Source organism: Ixodes scapularis, unplaced genomic scaffold (genome assembly GCF_016920785.2).
Source record: "Ixodes scapularis isolate PalLabHiFi unplaced genomic scaffold, ASM1692078v2 PGA_scaffold0__279_contigs__length_252992795, whole genome shotgun sequence".
NCBI lineage: Eukaryota > Metazoa > Arthropoda > Arachnida > Ixodida > Ixodidae > Ixodes > Ixodes scapularis.
The window spans coordinates 235,860,487-235,881,238 of record NW_024609835.1 but is presented as its reverse complement, the minus strand read 5'-3'; the positions used below and the strand labels follow the sequence as shown (position 1 = coordinate 235,881,238).

The window sequence follows — 20,752 nt, the reverse complement described above, 5'->3', positions numbered from 1 at the left end:
AGCAGCCGCCATCTTCAGCCCTTGGACTACGGGGTCTGAGGATGGTCTGAGGTGATAGTGGTTCCTGACGTACACACCGCCGCTAGGAGTTTGCACTGTAGCGCCTCGGTTCGAAACCAAATTGTATTATGACTGCCTTTTGCCAGGTGCTCTTTTTCAACTTCATACTTTATTGCACTTGAAATAAGAAAATAATGGGAATACGTCAGGCGTGCTAGTTCGGTGGAAAGGCGGAGGCCCATGCATCTGGTATACACACCGAACTTACCTAAACCAAACAGGCTGGTCCTTTGCGAGAGCCAAGAGAACCTGGGTGTGGCAGTCTTTATACTTGTGCTGTTCCTGATGTCTCTGAGAAGCTTCTTGTGAGCTTGAGTAGGAAATATTGGTTCCAAGCTTTGAGGTAGGGCAGAGATGAATGTTCTTAGCTCCCTGCCCATCAGTAGCTCTGCTTAAAAAACAGATCCGATGTTAGGGGTGGAGCGGTAGTTGAGCAAGATCCTTACCATCGCTGCGCGACTTAGCGAGCATGGATTTAAGAGATCTGGGATAAGGTGGTGATGATGGCTCGTGTATAATGTCCCATTCTTGCACTAGTGCTCTGAATATTACTGAATCAAAGGGAAGTCCTTGGTCAGAGATTAGCACGTTAGGGATTCCAAACCGTTCAAAGACATCCATTAAAACCAAAATGAGTGCCTTCCGTTACTACAGAAACATCCCTACTTTACATTTCCAGATGCCCCGAAAAGAGGTTAACGTGCCCGGTTCCGGCTCTCCCGCCAGACAACGAACAAAGCACGTTTGTCCGTTTTCTTTCAACGCGTATTGCAGTTAAAATCCTGAGACTGGGAAGCTACCTTGAAAGAAAAAGTGTAAGAAGACACAGAAAAGGGGAGAAGTCTATCGGTGTGAGTTGGCGGTGGCCTTGGGAGTTGGCTATAAAAGCTGTGGACGGAATAAATTTTGTTAGCTAGACGATTGTCCTGTCCCCGTTTTTCTGTGTCTCCTTGCACTATTTCTTTTAAATGTCTTTCCCAGTTTCAGGATTTTAACATCATGGTTCACATACACCAGCTCGCCTGCACCTTGAGAATGTTTGCGTATTCTAAGTACATTTTTTTAGTGAGTTACCTACTAAATATATAATGGAATAAGTAGTTGCTGCGCGAATAGCTTATTGCATTTACATTTACTTTAAAACAATTGTCGTCTGTCAACACTGGTGTCCAGATACCGCTGAAGTCGCATCTAATCCAATCCAGTTCAATCCAGCTTTGCACACGTGCGCTCTCCTGTCTTTCTGCTTTGCTTCTTTTGTTACGTTGCGACCACGTTGGTTTTTGGTTTATAGTCCATTAGGTGTTTTACTGTTTTTTCAATCATGAGTCACGTCCTAATAAGATGGCTAAATACGGGCAGGACCCGCCTTTTTGACGTTGTGAGCATAAGGGACATCGTTGACACAAAAATCGGGGCGCTTATAATTCACAAAAGCAAAGATCCAAGCGTGTTTGCAACCGACGTACTGATACGTTGGAAGGGCGAGAAACACCCGGCAAGGATCGAGGCTGTCGGTAAGCTTGCTTCGATGCTCTCGGTTTGAGAAGAACCCAGCGTTATTTTCAATGCGTGATTTGCCCGCCTTCGATTTCGCAACTGTCCTTTCTGAACAGGGAGCGCCGCACAAATGGAAAAGCGGTGTCAGCAAATAACGAAAAACAAGGAGGTGAAAGAAGCGTCTTCTAATGGGGCGTCGGAAGACGGCGACCAGGTACGTGTGCCCGTCATGATATGTGTCAGATATTTGTGGCGGCAACGAGCTTCAGCCGAGGAATGCTATTTTAGGAGTATTTGAAGGGTGTGTGCTTTTTCTAATCCAAACTGGCGTACCTAATTACTGTTTCTACGCTTAAAAAAAAAAAAGGAAGTTTAACAGAGCTCGCAAATTATTTCTGCACAAGACATTTTGAGTTTTTATTTAGTATAGACGCTTTTAGCACGCGCCAGATTAATGGGGTACGGAAATGAAATTCCAGCGCGCATTTTCTAGCTTAAATCTGTTGCATGTTGCACCCAGCCTCAAAAACACCAATCTTTCGTTGGAAGGCCCAAGAAAACAAAATTTAAAGCTAATTAAGCGATCTTTCAATGTGCACCTGGTGGATCCCTGTAAAGCTTAGTTAAGAGGTAATCTAGCTACGTCGGGAATCTTGCTACATAGTAATAACATGGCAGGAACCGTTACGTAGCAGTACTAAACATCGGAGCGGCGCTGCCCTTTGGAAGTATGCTCAACTGTTTTAAATGACCTCGGCCTGAACGTGATTGCAAATCCTTTGCTCATGCCAATGTTGATCCGTGCGCTTTGTCCCTTTGCAAAGGAAGCCAACGAGATGCCATGATGGACTCATTGAGGAATGTCACAGAGTTGATCCTGTGACTTCGCTGTACAGTTCGAAGCTGTTCTGCGCTTATTGACGTCGAGATGCTGCTGTGCTTCTGCATGGCTGAGAACTGTTGTAACGACTTGGTCGACAGTGATATGCCGATCAACAAGTTTCCGAACGACGAGAAACTTCGGGCCCTGCGGATCCGGTTGCACGTCCATTGTTTCCGACGTGGGTCCTGATGCCTGCTGCTCGCTTTCCGAAATGAATACGGAGCGGGTGGTGCCGGTGTCCTCATCCTCACTTGTGTCGTTCAAGTTTATGTTCCCAAGGATATTGTCCTGAAGCGCCATTGGAGTGGGCCACAGAAACACGACACGCACGACTGACCTCGTACTTGAAACGCTCGTCACCCCACGAGTACTTCGAACGGCTCGGTTGTAACATGTTGACGCTGTTGACGCCACCACAACGCTGACAATGCCACCAACGGCAAAGCTCATAACCACGCCAGCCTTGCTATGTCACAAATGTGGGAGATTCTTGTTTGTTTTTTTGTTTGCGCTGGATATCCCATGACGCATCGCGCTCTCCGTTCGCTTTTCTTCGAGCGCTTGCTCGAGTGCACCGTTTCGAACGAAACATATAGCCAGTCGTTCAAAATACGAACATGCGATTATCATTTCCGGTTATTATATGTCATGCTTGACTCATTTCCGAACAACATTTGAATATTTCCATTTTTGTTTCCGTACCCTTTTAAAGCCGCCATAACTGACCTTCTCTCACTGAGATGTTGAACCTCTCAAACGGACGAAAGTTCGACCCATGTGAAGTCTCCGCTAGTAAAGGCCCGTTCACACTCTTGTGACTGAGCAAGACTGGGAGAGACCAGACTGGTTTTTAAGCCTCTTGCAATCTCTTAGGACCAGCTCCGCTCTGGCGCATCCGGTCCTAAGAAGTTGCAAAAGGCTTAAAAACCGGTCTGGTCTCTCTCGGTCGTACTTAGTTGCAAGAGTGTGAACGGGCCTTAACATGAACACGGCAGTCTCTAGATGAGGACATCAACACTGCCCTCTCCGTATTAATTTCGGAAAGCATGTTATGGCCGAGCCGTCCGAGGTACCCGTGGGGTGACGAGCGTTTCACGTGTGAGATCAGTCGTGCACGTCGTGAAATGGCGCTTCAGGACTATTCCTTGGGAACATAGACTTGAACGACACAAGTGAGGATGAGGATACCGCCCTCTCTGTATTAACCCCTTAAGTGCCACATTTTTTTCCCGAAAGTACACTAAAAGTGCCAAATTTTTTTTTTATTTTGAATTTTTATTTCTCTAGTATTACACATAATTTGAAAAGTTTATTACAAAAAAATCTGTGGAGGCAAAAAAAATATTTGCCAACTAATACAAATGCTGCCCTCTATCATCACCACAGCAAAACTACACGGACGAGCCTTGCTCGTCCGTAGAATTGAGGGCTGCCGAAGAAACCACTTGACGAGTTGAGCTCGTCCATGCCATTTTTAGCCTAAAAATGGCCGACGAGCTCAGCTCGTCTAAGGCACTTAAAAGAGCTGTGCAACGATATTCAATTGAAATGTTTTTCACTTGACACGAGCTTACTGGCACACCTGGGACTCAAGGATACTCGCACGCAACGCCACTGGCTAAGAAACTCCTTTGTTGCGGTGTAATTTCAAGGACAAAAGCGATCATTTTCATTCAATCTCTCCTTCGCAAAATTTGGTGACGTACCGTGGGGATCGCAGTACACCCAAGTGACGATGTTTGAATGCGGTTCATAGATTGGTCCCGAGCATTGCGTGGGCACTCGACTTGGGCTCGTGATAATCGCTACCTCGGGTAGTGACCCGTGTCCAATCGCTGCAACGACGACAACAGCCGAGCCATAACAATGTCTGGAACTCAGCGCGTGTCCTGCGCTTTGCCAACCCCAGCGCGTGGCTATGATCAACACTGGCGGCATATAATCGGCTTCAGATCACGTGGCCGCTTGTACTAGCTGCGAGTTGAGGGGGTGAACGCTGCTCGTTTGTCTTTAATTTTTTTCTGGGACTTCTATTGCGTGGGGTGAAAAACGAACGCGTGTTTCATAAGTCATTAACGTTAGGGATCCGTTTTAAGCGGTATTTGCGCAAAGTACAAAAATTGTTGCATCGCTCCTTTAAGGGGTTAATTTCGGGAAGCGAGCAGCAGGCGTCGGAACCCACATCGGAAGCGATAGACGTGCAGCTGGATCCACAGGGCATGAAGTTTTTTGTCGTTCGGAAACTTGTTGATCGGCATAGTGCTGTCGACCAAGTCGTTGCCACAGCTCTCAGCCATGCACAAGCGCGGCAGCATCTCGACGTCAAAAAGCACAGAACGTCTTCAAACTATACAGCTTGTCATGCGGCCACAGTGATGGAGTGTAGCGAGTGAAATAGATTTAAATTAAACCTGAAGGTCAGTAATAGCAGCACCCATGCACATCTGCACAGAAGTGTTTATATTGTTGCTCCAGTTCAATGTGAATAAAAGCTGTACGCCGTAACTGAAGCTTGGATGCCCTATCAGTGTGACATTGCAGCAATCATGGTAAAATTTATTTATCAATTCAAATTAACCGAAGAGCGTGTTGGTAAAATTCACAGACCACAGAAAGATTAAAACATACTCGGGACGATAAATGACAATTATTTCTTTCAACTTGCAGCAACAGTAATCTTATGTTGTTGTGAGTTGAAAGAAATGTTTGTCGTCCATCGTCCCAAGTTTGCTTTATTCTTTCTGTGGACTGTTAATTTATAAACTTACTTAAATGTCAATTTAGACCCCTGCCCTTAGGTCATAGGAAACAATGTTGGTGACTACATTTTTAGACAAATCCTGTGGAAACTCGAAAATATTTTTGCAGTCTGCTTTGCAATCAATCTTTTATGAACTTTTTGTTCTTTTGCATTTCATTTTAATGAATGAAGAGCCTTATGTTGAAGTTTTGAGAATCAGTAGGATGCAAATGGTAAATATTTCTATGTTCAGTACTTTGATCGGAAAAGTTTCGAGCTGTATAAAAGCAAAGACTCTGAAAACTCGGATCACCTGAGAGAGAGTAAACAGACGCTCAAGGGCACCTCCTGAATGTCCATTTGAAAAGAAAAAAGCTGAACTTGACATGTGAGGTCGAAAAGTAGTGGAAGTCTGCACTTCACTAAACTATACTTGAGGTTGCCGACACATACTGTGCCACTCTTGTGCATATGCTGGGAGCAAATATTTTGACCTCATAATTTGTGGTTGTCCACTTCAAGATATGTCATTGCAAAGACAGTCAGTCTAGCAGGATAGTAGGGCGTACGAATTTTGCAATTTTGCAAAAATTTAGCAATACAACGGTTATTTTTCAGTTGGAAACTTGCAAGCACTGCGAAGTACTGGAGGTAGAGAACAACTCATTGAAGAGTCACATGCACGAGCTTCAGGAAGAGAACAACAAACTGAAGACTACCATCGACTACATAACCTCACAAAAAGATGGGATTGAAGGTAAGTAATACCCTGGTTATGCAGGCTGTTTTTTTAACTGTTGTAAGGCTAGTGGCAGATCGCAATTGCCAACTTGGTTTGACTCAGCTGACCTGGGATAATGCTCAAGGTGTAAGATATACCCTTTAGGTGAGGACACAACACAGGTAAATGCATGGCACCAGCCATTCAAAAACATATGGTTGATGAGCACCCGGCAGGCTGCATCATTCCGTGGCCACAGGGCCTCGGCTGACAGTCATCAGTTGGTTTAATGGCGAGACTGTACGATCAAGGTAGTACATTAGAGTAGTGATGCAAAACTATCGATAGTACTATCGACAGTCGACTATCGATAGTACTATCGATATTCGACTATCGAAAAACTATCGATAGTTTTTATCGATAGTACTATATATAGTCCACTATCGAAAAACAGTCAATAGTACTATCGATAGTCGACTGTCGAAAAACTATCGATAGTACTATCGATAGTCGACTATCGGAAAATTATCGTTAATCGACTATCGGAAAACTATTGATAGTCGACTATCGTAAACCTATCGATAGTACTGCCGACAGTTCACTATCGATAGTTTTGCGACACAAGTAGTTAGCGTTGCTCCCTCTTCTCTTTTTCTCGCTTTATTAGAGCGCTGCTCTTAGGGGCCCGTTTCAGGCTTGAGCGGCGTCGGCGTAACCGCGCGGTGCATTATGGGTTTATGGGAAATGTCCCATAATGCACCGCGCGAGTCCCCCCCCCCTGGGTCACGTGACCTGGGGTGGTCACGTGACCCCTCCCCCAAGGTCACGTGACCCTCGATGACGTTAGTGATGACATCACCGGCATCCGTACCGTCATCGTCATCATCACTGATGACGATGCGATGACGTCATCGTCACTGATGACGCCACTGATGACGTCACCGGCATCAGCATTGTCATCGTCATGATCACTCATGACGATGACGTTGCGATGACGTCATCGTCACTGATGACGTCATCGGTATCCGTATAATCATCGTTGACGTCACAGATCGCGTGACCTAGGAGCGTCACGTGACGATGCCGATGACGTCATCAGTGACGTCACTGATGATGGCATCGTTATCGTCACGTGACCCTTCACTTCTGCTTTCACTTTTGTTTTCAAATGGGACACCAATTAGCCCAAGCACTTCTTTGGCTCAGCTTTCAGCGATGACGAAGACGGGATTTTGGGCGAAGAGAGGACGAAGGGAGGCGAGCGGCGGTGCGGCAACTGTGTTCGCTCTAGTAATGCAAAACTATCGATAGTATCGATACTCGCCAGAAATCTGACTATCGATAGTAAAAAACTATCGATAGTGCTATCGATAGTCGACCATCGAAAAACTATCCATAGTATTATCGATAGTCGACTATCGAAAAACTATCGATAGTACTATCAATAGTCGACTATCGATAGTTCTGCGATACTATCAATAGTTTTTCCAAAACTATCTATAGTATCGATAGTCGCTTTATCGATAGTTTTGCATCACTACATGAGAGGCAGGTGCAAGACAATTCAAAGGGGCACTATGGAGGGTTTTGGGATCGTCTATTTATGACTCAACCTGGCAATATACATGCTCGAGGTATGCCGCAATTCGAAAAATTATAATCATGTGCGGCCTATTTCAGTACTGAAATTGTGATCAAAGATTGCGACATCTCAGGCCTATAGATAGTGCCACTTAATCCAGCTGGATGTGGGCGAATGACGAGTGGCCCGCATGAGCGATGGCATCCTGTACGGATGCCATCGCTCACGCAGGGCTGGTCGGCTACTCTCCGCTCAAGAAGCCATCATTTGCGATTGGCTGACGAGCTTGTTGGTTGTTCAACCACAGTCTGCTGGGTCTGGTGGATTCATCTGTCAGTCCACTGGCGTCACTTGGGTCAGTGGCGACACTCCCCCCCCCCCCCTTCCCTCCCTCTGCTCGTTGCCCGTCGCTAAGACCTCTATGCCCGCCGCGACACTCCCTAGAGTGTTGTACCTGGGGTGGTCCACCCTAGTGCCACTGTGTCAGTTTGACTGTCTGTTCACACAATTTTTTCGATGTGCAGCGGCTTTGGACTTCGAAGTTTCTCGAAATTGGCTCATTCACATGTACAGCTTCACGCACAACAACGACATAACGACTTGCATGTATCTCGCAACACTTTATTGTCTGTGCTAGTGAGATAGTGTTTTCCTGCCAATAATATGAAATACGTGCAGTGAGAAGACACAATCCACTTACTTAAAAATTGACAAAGGCCCCTATGACAACGTCAACGTCGCGGGTCGCCAGTTCATTCCTTCACTAGGTTCGAAGGTTGACTGATTTAATGGCTTTTGCTGATGCCCAGCAAGTGTTGCATTCAAAATAAATGGTTATTTTTACTCATTTTAAACATAAAGCATACCTTGTAATTAGCCGCCTAATTGCACAAGCAATGTTATTCCTAGTGGCCCTAAGTCTGGTAAGCTAATGACAAAATTAAAAGTCCTAATACAAGTTCCCGTTTTTGAATATTCTGAACCAGAAAAAAAAAAGAATAAAAACTTTGCTTTTGACTATTTTTGCTATGTCATAAGTATCACAGTTTACTTTTATTTGAAACTTGACGTTGTGATGCTAACAGAAATAGAAAATAGAAAAACTGTTTGTTTGACTCATGTATTTTCATTGCCCAGATCTGCAAACTGCTGCTAGCGAACTGCTTCGGTTCCGGGAGGAGCTCCAGCAAGACAGGGCAGCAAGAAATTCCGAAAAAGCTGAACAGTCTGCAAACGCTTGTCAGGTAATAGTTCCTTGGGACCTATTGTATACTGGTTCAGGATAATTGGAGGATGGTTTCTGTGGTGGAGTTCATGAATTACTGGGTACAAAGACCATATTGAATATGGGTAGGGGATGACAAATTGGTAAATCTACTCAGAGTTTCTCCTGGAAGTTTCTGTTCATAATCAGTTGCAGTGCCTGCAGTTTTCACTGTTGGCTGAAGGCAGATTCAGGAGGCTACATAGGGTTCCCATAAAATGAGCTTCCATTCATTATTCGGTGCTTTCGATTCAGACTGTATGCCGAATTCCTTTTTTTTCTGTTCAGCTAAAGAAAGTCACTATTTAGGCCTGTGGCACATGCGGGGGTGGGATGAGAGTTCTTCACTGGCTGACATCTTGGTACAGTTTATTATCAACAATTTATCACACTTGCAGTCTCAATCAACATATTTTCTGGAGGCAGTGTATGGGCTTGTCTCATGGCTGAAATTTGTGCTCCCCTAGGTGATCAGATTTTGTGTGTCGAGTTCACTGTCCTCGCATGTCAAAAGATATATAATCTTCTGTGAAAAAAAAATTGATTGGAGCAGTATTTGCGGCGTAAGATGCAATTGAAAGTGAGTGGTACTCCTCTCCATTTTTCTCTCTTGCGCTTCTCCGAGCCATTCGGAAAAAAGGTAAGTCCCGCCCATCACTGTTGGTTTGGCTTGGCTGCTCGGCTGCGCACCGTACGAGAGCCTCATGTCTGACCGCAGCAACCTCCGACTACACCTCAGTTGGTGGTCAAACGAGGCCTGGCGAAGTTCTTGGCTATGTTTAAAGGCCCATTCGAGCAGTCTGGGTCACTCTGTTGGGTTATGTCACCTGAATAGAGCAACGTTGGATTCGTGCAGGTTTTCAAATGCCAGGGCACAAAATCTTTACTGCAGAGCTGGATTGAGAAAGTCTTGGAACACAGCCCTTTTTTGTTACAGTATGACTTGGAATGGAGGTGACACTCCTGTTATACTCTTGTGAACAGTATGGCACTCACTGGATGGGTTGGACCTTAAACATAAAAATGTAGTTTAAAAGATTATGGCAGCATACACAGATTTTGTACCCAACATCACAGACGTCCATTAACCTTTCAGCTAAGGGGAAGCTACCAACTGGCACCCAATGGGTCCCGATATCTCTGGGACCAGAGAAATTTGGTGCACACGAAAAGTATTGCACCATAAATATTGCTCCAATCAAGCTCTTTTTACGTGCCTGTTCATTCAGGCTGTTTTAATTTTTTTTTATTGCTTCAGGCATACCCGCCAACTCTCCCGGATTACCCGCCAACTCTCCCGGGTTGTACGATTGACAGGAAAATCTCCCGAAAAGTATCCGCCATAGTTCTTTTTTTTTGTGTCGTTTCATTGCTATAATCATCACGCATGTGTCATTGCGAGTTACTCGAGAGCAGGTTTAGGTTACTCCGGCGGGTTACCACGTAACAACTCGGAGCAGTAGCGTAAAACGAGGGTAGATATTCAAACGCCAAGGTACCAAACCTTTACTCCTGAAGTTAGAGCGCATATTGGAACACGGCTTATATGACCATGGGTGCGCTATGCTTCAGTTGGCTTTGTCAGGTCGTCGAGTGAGGTGTGGAACACCGAACTACTCTTCGTGTTTCCCCGAGTTTAGTTGGAACCACTGATCTGTTGGAACGATCGATGGCACTTTCAAAAGCCAGAGAGAAGTACTTGCAAGTATTTCTGAGATCATACGCGACCGAGTTGCCGTGCTTTGTTGCTTTGCGGAAAGCTGACAAGTATGGATTGTGTACCATGTGCGCCTATGATGTGTGAGCGTTACGCATGGCGGCAAGCTTGACATCAAGATACACATCGCTTCACGAAAGCATCAGAACCATGCTCGTGCCGTAGAAGGGCAGGGCACCACTTGCAGTTTACGCCAAAACAACTGCGAAGACAGTGTGATTCGCGCAGACTGCCTCTTCACGGGGTTTCTCGTCAAACTAAAAAAAAAAAGATAATGTCCCCCTCCCCCCCCTTCCCCCTGTTTTCCGAGATTTGATTTCTCTGAACTTGGCAGGTACTTGCAAAACTTAGAAGCTATGCATCTCTACCATGACGCTCAGGCAATGATAGTAGTCTTAAGAGTAACTTTCATCAGACCTTTTGAATTGAATGAGAACTTTTACAACATCATTCACTCTGATTACTTGCAGCAGGAAGACGACGAGCAGGTTGACCTGGGAGGATATAAAGTCAACAAGGCCGTGATTGACATGCTACAGCTAGGACCGGCGAAAACAGCAACGACTTATGCTCGAGAACTTCTCAGGCAGGTGTTCACCACAGAAGAGCTGCTGGGGAAATCAATAACAGGAAAGCAGTCCAACGCCCACAAGGAGAAGGAGGCAAGGCCGCAGTTGGACCCTGTTAGGGTCAACGCAGTTGTCAGTGAGTATTACTTTTTTGTGGTTTTGAGCATGGAAAGTGACCAGTGACATGTAGCAAAATATTTCCTCAGGGCCCCTGCAACAACTTTTTGGCTGGTTTGACACTGGCAGCGAGTCTGAGGTCAGATGACATAATAATACGGAGGAACAATTTTTTTTTTTTTTTTACAAAATTGGCATTAGTTCACAAGTTGGGGGCAAATTAAAATGACCAAATCTAGCAAGAAAGATACTACCTCTGACATATTAGATCCCTCAATGTTGGGATCGTGGAGCCGCTCCTCGGGGGTGTGTCAACTATACTCGTTTTTACCTCAAGAAAAAAGTGTTTTGCGCATAGTTCATGTGTAGTGCAAAGTAGTCTCTTTAAGAGTATGGTCGTCAGAAAACAAAAAAATTTGTTTTCGCATTTTAAAATTTTAAGGGTTGAAAAACAAATAATACACCTTATGTGAATATAAACGTTCCTCAATCCGCCACATAATAGAGAAAATTAGTAGCACTCTGCGTGGACGAGGACTTTTTTTCTTACGGTTCTTGGGGTGAAAACGGGTATAGGTGGTGTTCTCATTGTCTCCACAGTTTTCACTCTAGTTTGTTTTTTTATCGCTCTCAAAGCTTGATGAGAACTACTTTCATAAAGAATTGGGAGGGTTATCACTATCATACTTATTTTGTGCTCACAGGTAAACCTTTGGTAACTCTTGCCAATCAGGAAGCCAGGTAAGTTAACTTCGTCAGCCATGCACGTTTGGCACCACGCAGCACCGCTGTGCATACAATTGTTCTGAGCCCTGTCAAGCTAAAATATAATACACTATTATTTTGTGGTTTAGTCTTTGCTCCCCGTGTCACCCAAACCATTAAAAAGACGGGGAGTGCAGAAAAAAAAAGCAGATGCTTGAATATTGTTCGAAGGGCCCTCTCAGATGATATTTAGGGCCCCTTGTAATTTTTAGCTTCTGCCTTTGTTTCGCTATCAGTCTTGTTAGTGGTTTGGGAGACTCGAGGAACAAAGACCAAACCACAAAATAATGTATCATATTTTAACTTGACATGGCACAGAACACTTGGACGTACGCTGGTGCTGCGTGCTGCTGAACGCACACAGCTGATAACATTAACCTACATGGCTTCCTGATTGGCCAGAGCCATTAATATTCCTTTCTGAACACGAAATCATAAGTATGATTGTGTTTCCACTCCAATTCTTTTTAAAAGTATTTTTTATTGAGCTTTGGGAGCGATAAAATTAAATAAGTAACAGCCCCTCAAATTGAGCCAGCAACCAAGCGGAGCGGCGCAACAACAGCATGTCTCGCGGAACTCATGGAGTGGCAGCCTTTTCAAAGCAGGTTGAGCTCTCATCCCTCACTTGCTCTTCAAAATGGGGGGGGGGGGGGGGGGGGAGCTTGCCAAGGCTAGAGTCCCTGTAGAACAACAGTATGTGTGGGTCTTCAGAGAGGGTGCACTTGCTTCGCGCCTAGCATGGGCAGTGCCATGTACGTCGTGGTTGTAGTGAATTTAATGTGCTTATAACTTCCAAAATAACATGAACTTTGCCAACTCGATTGTTTCTCCAAGTTGCCACATTGTCCGATGTCAGTTTCGGCGCAAGTTTCCGACCACTCAAAAAGTAACTGGAGGGGCCTTGCATTGGTTGTGATAATAGAAGATTATACTTTGCATACATCCTGAGGTTAACTTTAGTACAATGTGTTCAGAGTTGGTTCCAAAGTGGTGGTGTTGTCTTCTGATGACTGGTACTTCTGCTAAGAGGAACAGTTTTGACTGGTTTTTTGGGGTTCAATTTAGACAGATACTACTGTAGATGAAAAAGATGTTCTACTTTTTTACATTATGAGCTACATAAATAATGACTATGTTGGCCCATATGATGTTAAGTCTCCTTGGATGCAGCTATTGAAAGCCTAACTGGATGTAGTCTTGATATAGAGTCCTTCCAGATGTTTAGAAGTGCCATAGAAGTGCCTTGCAGCCTTATGACCATATTCTCAAAACTTTCCCTGTCTTTCTTTTTTAACTATCAGTCATGCATTGATAGTCCACTATTTATTCAGTAAAAAAATGCTTCACCTATTTCAAAATTTGCCCTAGTATGACCAAGTTTCTGTAGGGTGGTTTTCTATATGAAGGCTATCGCTATTAGCGTGCACTATGCTCTACGTGCGATTGTTCGACGTGTGGAACAGTAGTAAATATTGCATTGTTTCATAGTTAGCGAAGGTTTCCATATACAAGGTGTTTTTTTTTGAAAATGCGGACCAAATTGCTCCAACGAAAACTGCATCGCTCGGAAAAGAAGGTTGATGTCAAGTAGAAAAAAGATAAACATAAAGAAAACTTAAGTTTTATTTTTCAATTTTACAGAAAGTAACCTTTTATTTCTTCACTTAAAAGTTATAGTTTCAATTTGAAACTTGCTGGGCATCAGTGAAAGCCCCTTTGTCATCTCCTTTTAAACAGGTAAAAAGCATGCGCAGCATTTTACTAAGTTTTGAAAAACCCAGTTTTGATGCATTCTCTGCTTTTATTTTTTTATCCACGCGCACCTTGGCGGCAGCCGCCCTGCCCTCCTGCGGTTGAAGCGGGGAACTAAGTCTAGGTGCTTCGCCCATGTCGCTTTTGCCTGCCTCTCCTCTCGTAGAAAAAAGATAAGAGTAGTGCGTGCGCACGTTCATGCGAAATGCTGCAGCTTGCTCTTCAAATGAACCTGGCATTTGCAAGATTGAGCTTTGTCTTTTGGGTTCACTTCTAGCATGCTGAGAATGATTTGAGTTTCAAAGTGCAATGTGACTGAAAGACGTCAAACACTCCAGCTCCACGCTTTTGCTGCGGCAGGGCAGGATGGCTGCTGCCAAGATGTGTTTGAATACGTCAGAATTGAAGAATTTTTCGAAACTTGAAATGAGGGGTGTGCTTTATACCTGTCCAAAAAAGCTGATATGGGTGTTTTTGATTCTGCTCTGCAAGTTTTCAGATTTCTAAAAAAATATGTATGTAAAAACTTCATTTTTCTGAACATGGAAGTTTTTTCTAAATAGGCCCTTGGGTGCACATCAACACGACATCAGTCTTTCTTTTGTGCGACGCATAGTTTTCGCAGGAGCGATTTGGCCTGCATTTCAGAAACAACATGTATTGTTAGGGGAACATTAAATACGAACAGAGGAGGGTGTGGCTTGCGGTACAGGCTGCGCTGCCTGGAAGTGAGCCTAGGGCAAGGGTGTGTGGCCTCCCCCGATGTGTATATGTCCCTCGCTCGGCTCTTCCCAAGCTCCGGCATTGCGCCTCTAGTGTGCTGAAAGCGCGCGCTCAGCCAGCACGCGCTTTAGCTGCCTGCTACTAGTGGTGAGCTTCCTTGTGCCGCACGCGTCGAGTGAGAAAAGATAGTGGTAATAGCTTTCAGTGCACTAATAGGCGCAATGCCGAAGCTTGGAAGCAGCAAGCGAGGGGCATATACACATCGGAGAAGGCCACGCACCCTCGCCCCCAGGCCCACTCCCAGGCGGCGCGGCCTGTACCGCAAGCTACGCGCTCCTCTGTTTGTATTTCATTTTTCCCCGATAGTACGTCTTTATCCAGGTATCAACGAAAGTCGGGAATTTTGTTCCAAATATTTGAAGGACAAGCAATGAATTTCAGCTGGTGGCGTTCGCTCTGCACGCGACACCCTGCAGTCAGGTGTCTAAAGTCACGCACAGAGTGAAAGCCGCCAGGCAGAGTTCTTGCTTTCTCATCAACTATTCACTCCACAGAGTCCAATGCAAAAATGCCACAGACATAGACAGAGAATTACGTTAAACTAATGTTTTATCCTGGCCAGTATGGGAAAACACCACGTTGCATGGCCCCTGGTACTACCAACGCCACCTGCCGGATGCTTAAATGCTGGGCACGAGAGTTTGTTGCGCCTCAGCAAACTCCCTCTTCATCTAAGATCATAGCGGCTGCCGTCTGGCGTCCGCACCGTCATGAGTCCACCGCTCCGCCCGGTGTCCAGAGGGTAGTATACATAGTGCCGTTTGTTTTTGCATAGCGTAATTTATATTTATATCGCCACAACAGTAGCTCGTCATGCAGAAAATGCGGAATGTGAATCCCAAGTCAATTCAGATTGTTAGTAGGTGGTTCTATATAATTTATTTTTCTTCTGTGGTACCTCCCACAAACACTTACATAGAAGCATGTGACATGGCATGCTGAATCGCCCTTCAAATATTGGGCAGCGCAAAATACCGACCATTAACCATTACAGTGGATGCACGAGATGCTAGCAGATGATATTAGCGGACGGTCAAAATGTGGCTCGCCATAATGGATGCAAACTTCGTCCCCTGCATGCATTCAATTTTTGGAGCATTTGGCAGGTGGCACTGCCAAATGCTCCTTGTATCTCACATTGGCCAGGATAGTAGAGTTACCACAAACAAAAAAATTCAGTTTCTACTAAATTTTCTTTCGGTGTAGAATAACTTTAAAAAAGTTATTATTGTTGTGGGGTCTATACGCGGCTTGCACATGACACACTTCCATCCTTCTTGCTGGTGTCTCAAACCTGCTGTTAATGCAGTGGATGCTGAGCTCACTCACGATGCTCGTTTCCTGTTTGTAGAAGTAGCACAGTAGGGGCTACGCTGCCAGGCACTTGGCCACCAATGTCTGTCTTAAAGAGATCAGTGCAAGGTCCCTAGTGAATTAGAGCACCAATTTTAAGGGGTGAAATATTGTTTGCCACTGCCTTGTTTGAGTGAAACCTAAAAAAGTGCTGATATCAGCTATGTTGCCGTGTCAGCTATGCTGCACACTTCATGTTTGGAAGAAAGTCATTGAAGACAACATACAATTTTTTTTAAAATCCTACTTGAATGTTTTTCTTTGAGTGTTTGTTTTGAGTGTTCTTAAATGCTCTGTTTTATCCAATTTCTAGTGGCTAGCAATGTTACACTGCAATTTATTTTGACCTTTCGGGCAGCACCTTAAAACTACTGGGTTTTCCATGTCATATCGAGCAATGATAGCTTGAGTCATATTTCTTTTTTATTCTGGTCAAAAATATATATACAAGCCACATCCTTGAAGGAACAGCCAGCTAGATATGAAACCTGTAGTTATTTTAGTTTTTGCAGAAATCTAAAATGGAGAAGCTTAGGGTGAAAACTGACATCATTTCAGATGTTATTTTGTATCTGTTATTTTTCGACAAACATATTCACATCCTTTTAACTTTTGTGCTGTAATATACAAATTGACGACATTAAGCTCACAAAGTATTAAGAAGATTAGACTGACTTTTGATGGTAAAATGACAATTAAACATGCCAAGAACATCTTTAAAATTTTCTGAAATTGTCAGATGAAAACGTTTTACGTTACATAGTAAAACTTAACAAAATGTGTGCCATCAATGAACTTCACGAATATATGAAGCATTGTCTTCCATCTTCTATTGTACTTTCAACTTAATTCGGGAATACAGCTATTTTCTCGAAATGTGGCGACATTGTGCTTATAAATTTAAAATGAAGGGACAGTTGAACGATAAATTCACCGGTAGCTCATTGCTATTTGAAGCGAGACGGGGCTAAGAACAAAAAAATATAGGGCTAAATTTCAGGGAATAAGCACTCTATGTTACGTATGCAACCAAGAAAGGGGACCTATGGAGCATGTCATTTTAAAGTGCACGGGGCTTTGTCCCATCTTCTTATGGGGGTGACATGATGATGGATTCGGAGGAGGCACTGAGATTTGTGGACGTGGATGGAGGAATGGATAGGGAGAGAATTGCGGTAACAAAGAGGAGATTGGAAGATTGGTGGAAAAGATCTAGGGAGGGGTGAAAAAAAGCAGGTAAAAATAAGCACTGGAAACACTTTAAAGGGGGAGGGTTGTTTTAGAACAATATTTACACAAAATTTAAAAATGGATGATTGTTGGACTAGGAGTGCAAGCTGGCACAAGATACAAAGGGTATAGCCATTGCCATCCATCCATCCACCCAAAACATCATCTTTATTTGTTTTAATCTTTGTTAAACCATTCTCAATAACTTGGACATCTCAGTATGGTACAACATGTCATAGCATCTGGCCTCCAGATGAGAAAATAGATCACAAGCCTTTGCCGAAAATGGGCAGACTTGTCCTCATTATAAGGGCTGTGCTACACAGCGTCACCTCTGATGAGGTACTTAGAAGTGCAAAAGGCAGGGAATGTTTTTTATAGTAATCAAAAACTGTGCTCCATAGAAGTCTCTAGGTCAAATTTGCACTTGCCATTTGAGAATGAAGGAGTCAATGAGCCCTAAACTAGTTGTAAACTGTTGTTGACACAGCATTATCTTAAAATTTTGTTACATGCTTGCTGATAACAGCAAGCCTTTTTATGTCATATCACTATTGGTAACATATCTATATTTTTGCATTTTCAGAATACACCTGCAAGAAATTTCACCTTTTGAAAGAAACCACAGTGCGGTCGTCACTGTCGTCTATGCTAAACAAGACGAAGGAGTCCAGCCCTGAGTAAATCCACATCATAAGAGCTTCGACTGCTTTCAAGAAAATAAAGGTGACTGAAATGTTGCTTTCATGTTTTATCATGTTTATCATATATATGAATGTGCCTTTTACAAAAAAGCAGGCCAGCACGGGTATAAAAGGCTGGTATATTATCCCTTTTTATTAAGAGCTAAAGAAACAAAAAAAACGAGCATGCCTGCTAAAGGGAGAAATTGATCAAGCCATATGGCTCCTGTGCAAAGAGCTGAAAAAAAGAAGGATGGCAGCTATAGCATGCTGGATAGACACACATAGAGTAAACCATAGAAATAGCTATAGCAGACCATACAGGGAGATAGGCGGCTAAGAAAACCAAAGGAAAAGCAATAGCATACTGGTTAAAGAGACCCATGATGCAAGCTACAGACATATTTATAGCAGACCATACAGAGAGCTATGGATAGCTAAACAAACCAAAGGAAAAGCTGTAGGCAGCTATAGCATGGTGGTATAAAGAGACCTATAGGGCAAACCATAGAGGTATCTATAGCAGACTATACAGGGAGATATAGGCAGCTATAGCGCAGTGGCTAAAGAGACCCATAGGGCAGGCCATATAAATATCTGTAGCAGATTATACAGGAAGCTTCAGATGACCAAAGGTAAAGCTATAGGAAGCTATAGCAAGCTGGCTAAAGAGACCCATTGGGCTAGCCACAAAAATCTATAGCAGGCCATACATGGAGCTATAGATGGCTAAAGAAGCCAAAGGCAAACCTATAGGCAGCTATAGCGCACTGGCTAAACAGACCCATAAAGCAAGCCATAGAAATATCTATAGCAGGCCATACAGAGAGCTACAAGTAACCAAAGAAACCAAAAGAAAAGTTCTAAGAAGCTATAGCAAGCTGACTAAAGAGACCCATTGGGCTAGCCATAGAAATCTCTATAGCAGACCATACAGGGAGCTACAGAAAACCAAAGGAAAAGCTATAAGAAGCCATAGCAAGCTGGCTAAAGAGACCCATAGGGCAAGACATAGAAATGTCTATAGCAGGCCATACAGGGAGCTACAGAAAACCAAAGAAACCAAAGGGAAAGCTATAAGAAGCTATAGCAAGCTGGCTAAACAGACCAATAGGGCAAGCCATAGGAATATCTATAGCAGACCATACAGGGAGCTACAGAAAACCAAAGAAACCAAAGGAAAAGCTATAAGAAGCCATAGCAAGCTGGCTAAAGAGACCCATAGGGCAAGACATAGAAATGTCTATAGCAGACCATACAGGGAGCTACAGAAAACCAAAGAAACCAAAGGGAAATCTATAAGAAGCTATAGCAGGCTGGCTAAACAGACCCATAGGGCGAGACATAGAAATATCTATAGCAGACCATACAGGGAGCTACAGAAAACCAAAGAAACCAAAGGAAAAGGTATAAGAAGCTATAGCAAGCTGGCTAAAGAGACCCATAGGGCGAGACATAGAAATATCTATAGCAGACCATACAGGGAGCTACAGAAAACCAAAGAAACCTAAGGAAAAGCTATAAGAAGCCATAGCAAGCTGGCTAAAGAGACCCATAGGGCGAGACATAGAAATATCTATAGCAGACCATACAGGGAGCTACAGAAAACCAAAGAAACCAAAGGAAAAGCTATAAGAAGCCATAGCAAGCTGGCTAAAGAGACCCATAGGGCAAGACATAGAAATGTCTATAGCAGACCATACAGGGAGCTACAGAAAACCAAAGAAACCAAAGGGAAATCTATAAGAAGCTATAGCAGGCTGGCTAAAGAGACCCATAGGGTGAGACATAGAAATATCTATAGCAGACCATACAGGGAGCTACAGAAAACCAAAGAAACCAAAGGAAAAGCTATAAGACGCTATAGCAAGCTGGCTAAAGAGACCCATAGGGCGAGACATAGAAATATCTATAGCAGACCATACAGGGATCTACAGAAAACCAAAAAAACCAAAGGAAAAGCTATAAGAAGCTATAGCAAGCTGGCTAAAGAGACCCATAGGGCGAGACATAGAAATATCTATAGCAGACCAAACAGGGAGCTACAGAAAACTAAAGAAACCAAAGGAAAAGCTATAAGAAGCCATAGCAAGCTGGCTAAAGAGACCCATAGGGCAAGACATAGAAATGTCTATAGCAGACCATACAGGGAGCTACAGAAAACCAAAGAAACCAAAGGGAAATCTATAAGAAGCTATAGCAGGCTGGCTAAACACACCCATAGGGCAAGCCATAGGAACATCTATAGCAGACCATACAGGGAGCTACAGAAACCAAAGGAAAAGCTATGAGAAGCTATAGCAAGCTGGCTAAAGGAACCCACAGAGCAAGCCATAGTAATCTCTATATGTGACCATACATTGAGCTATAGGTGGCTAAAGAAACCAAAGGAAAAGCTATAGGAAGCTATAACAAGATTGCTAAAGAGACCTATAGAGAAAGCCATAGTAATCTCTATAGGCGTCCATATATTGACCTATAGCCGGCTAAAGAAACCAAAGGGAGAGGAAGCTATAGCACGCTGGCTAAAGAAACCCAAAGGGGAAGCTATACAGGGGTCTTTAGCAAACCATTCAGAAAGCTATAGACTTCTGTAGCTAGCTAGTTAGAACCATAGGAAAAGCTAAAGGCACCCATAGGCACGACTGTAGAATGAGCTAAAGACACCCATAGAGGTGGCTATAGCTAATTGGGCCAATTTTCTATAGCCAGCCATACAAAGGATTTTCTATAGCCGACCATAGATCCATAGCGTAAGCCATACAGATCTCTATAGCAGACCATACAAGAAGGTATAGACGGCTAAAGGAACCAAAGCAAAAGCCGTAGGTGGCTATAGCGTCCTTTCTAAAGACACCCATAGAGTCTATGGGTCTCTTTAGAAAGAGGCTATAGACAGCCATAGGGGACGCCATAGGAGAAGCTATAGACAGCTATAAAAACGGCTATAGCTATTTGGGCCAATTTTCTATAGCCGGCCATACAAAGATTTTCTATAGCCGACCATAGACCATTTTTGTATGGGCAGGC

The 20,752-nt window shown here is 43.7% G+C and overlaps 1 protein-coding gene across 1 annotated transcript; it reads left to right on the top strand.

Annotated features, from left to right (window-relative positions):
- Positions 1-1,384: 1,384 nt before the first annotated feature.
- LOC115318879 lies at positions 1,385-17,733 on the top strand. The gene is made up of 6 exons (XM_040222017.2): positions 1,385-1,577; positions 1,677-1,774; positions 5,802-5,940; positions 8,624-8,730; positions 10,938-11,172; positions 17,626-17,733. Exons 1-6 carry the CDS (start codon positions 1,385-1,387, stop codon positions 17,721-17,723), a joined length of 870 nt encoding a protein of 289 aa, XP_040077951.1. The 3' UTR covers positions 17,724-17,733.
- The last annotated feature ends 3,019 nt before the right edge of the window (positions 17,734-20,752 follow it).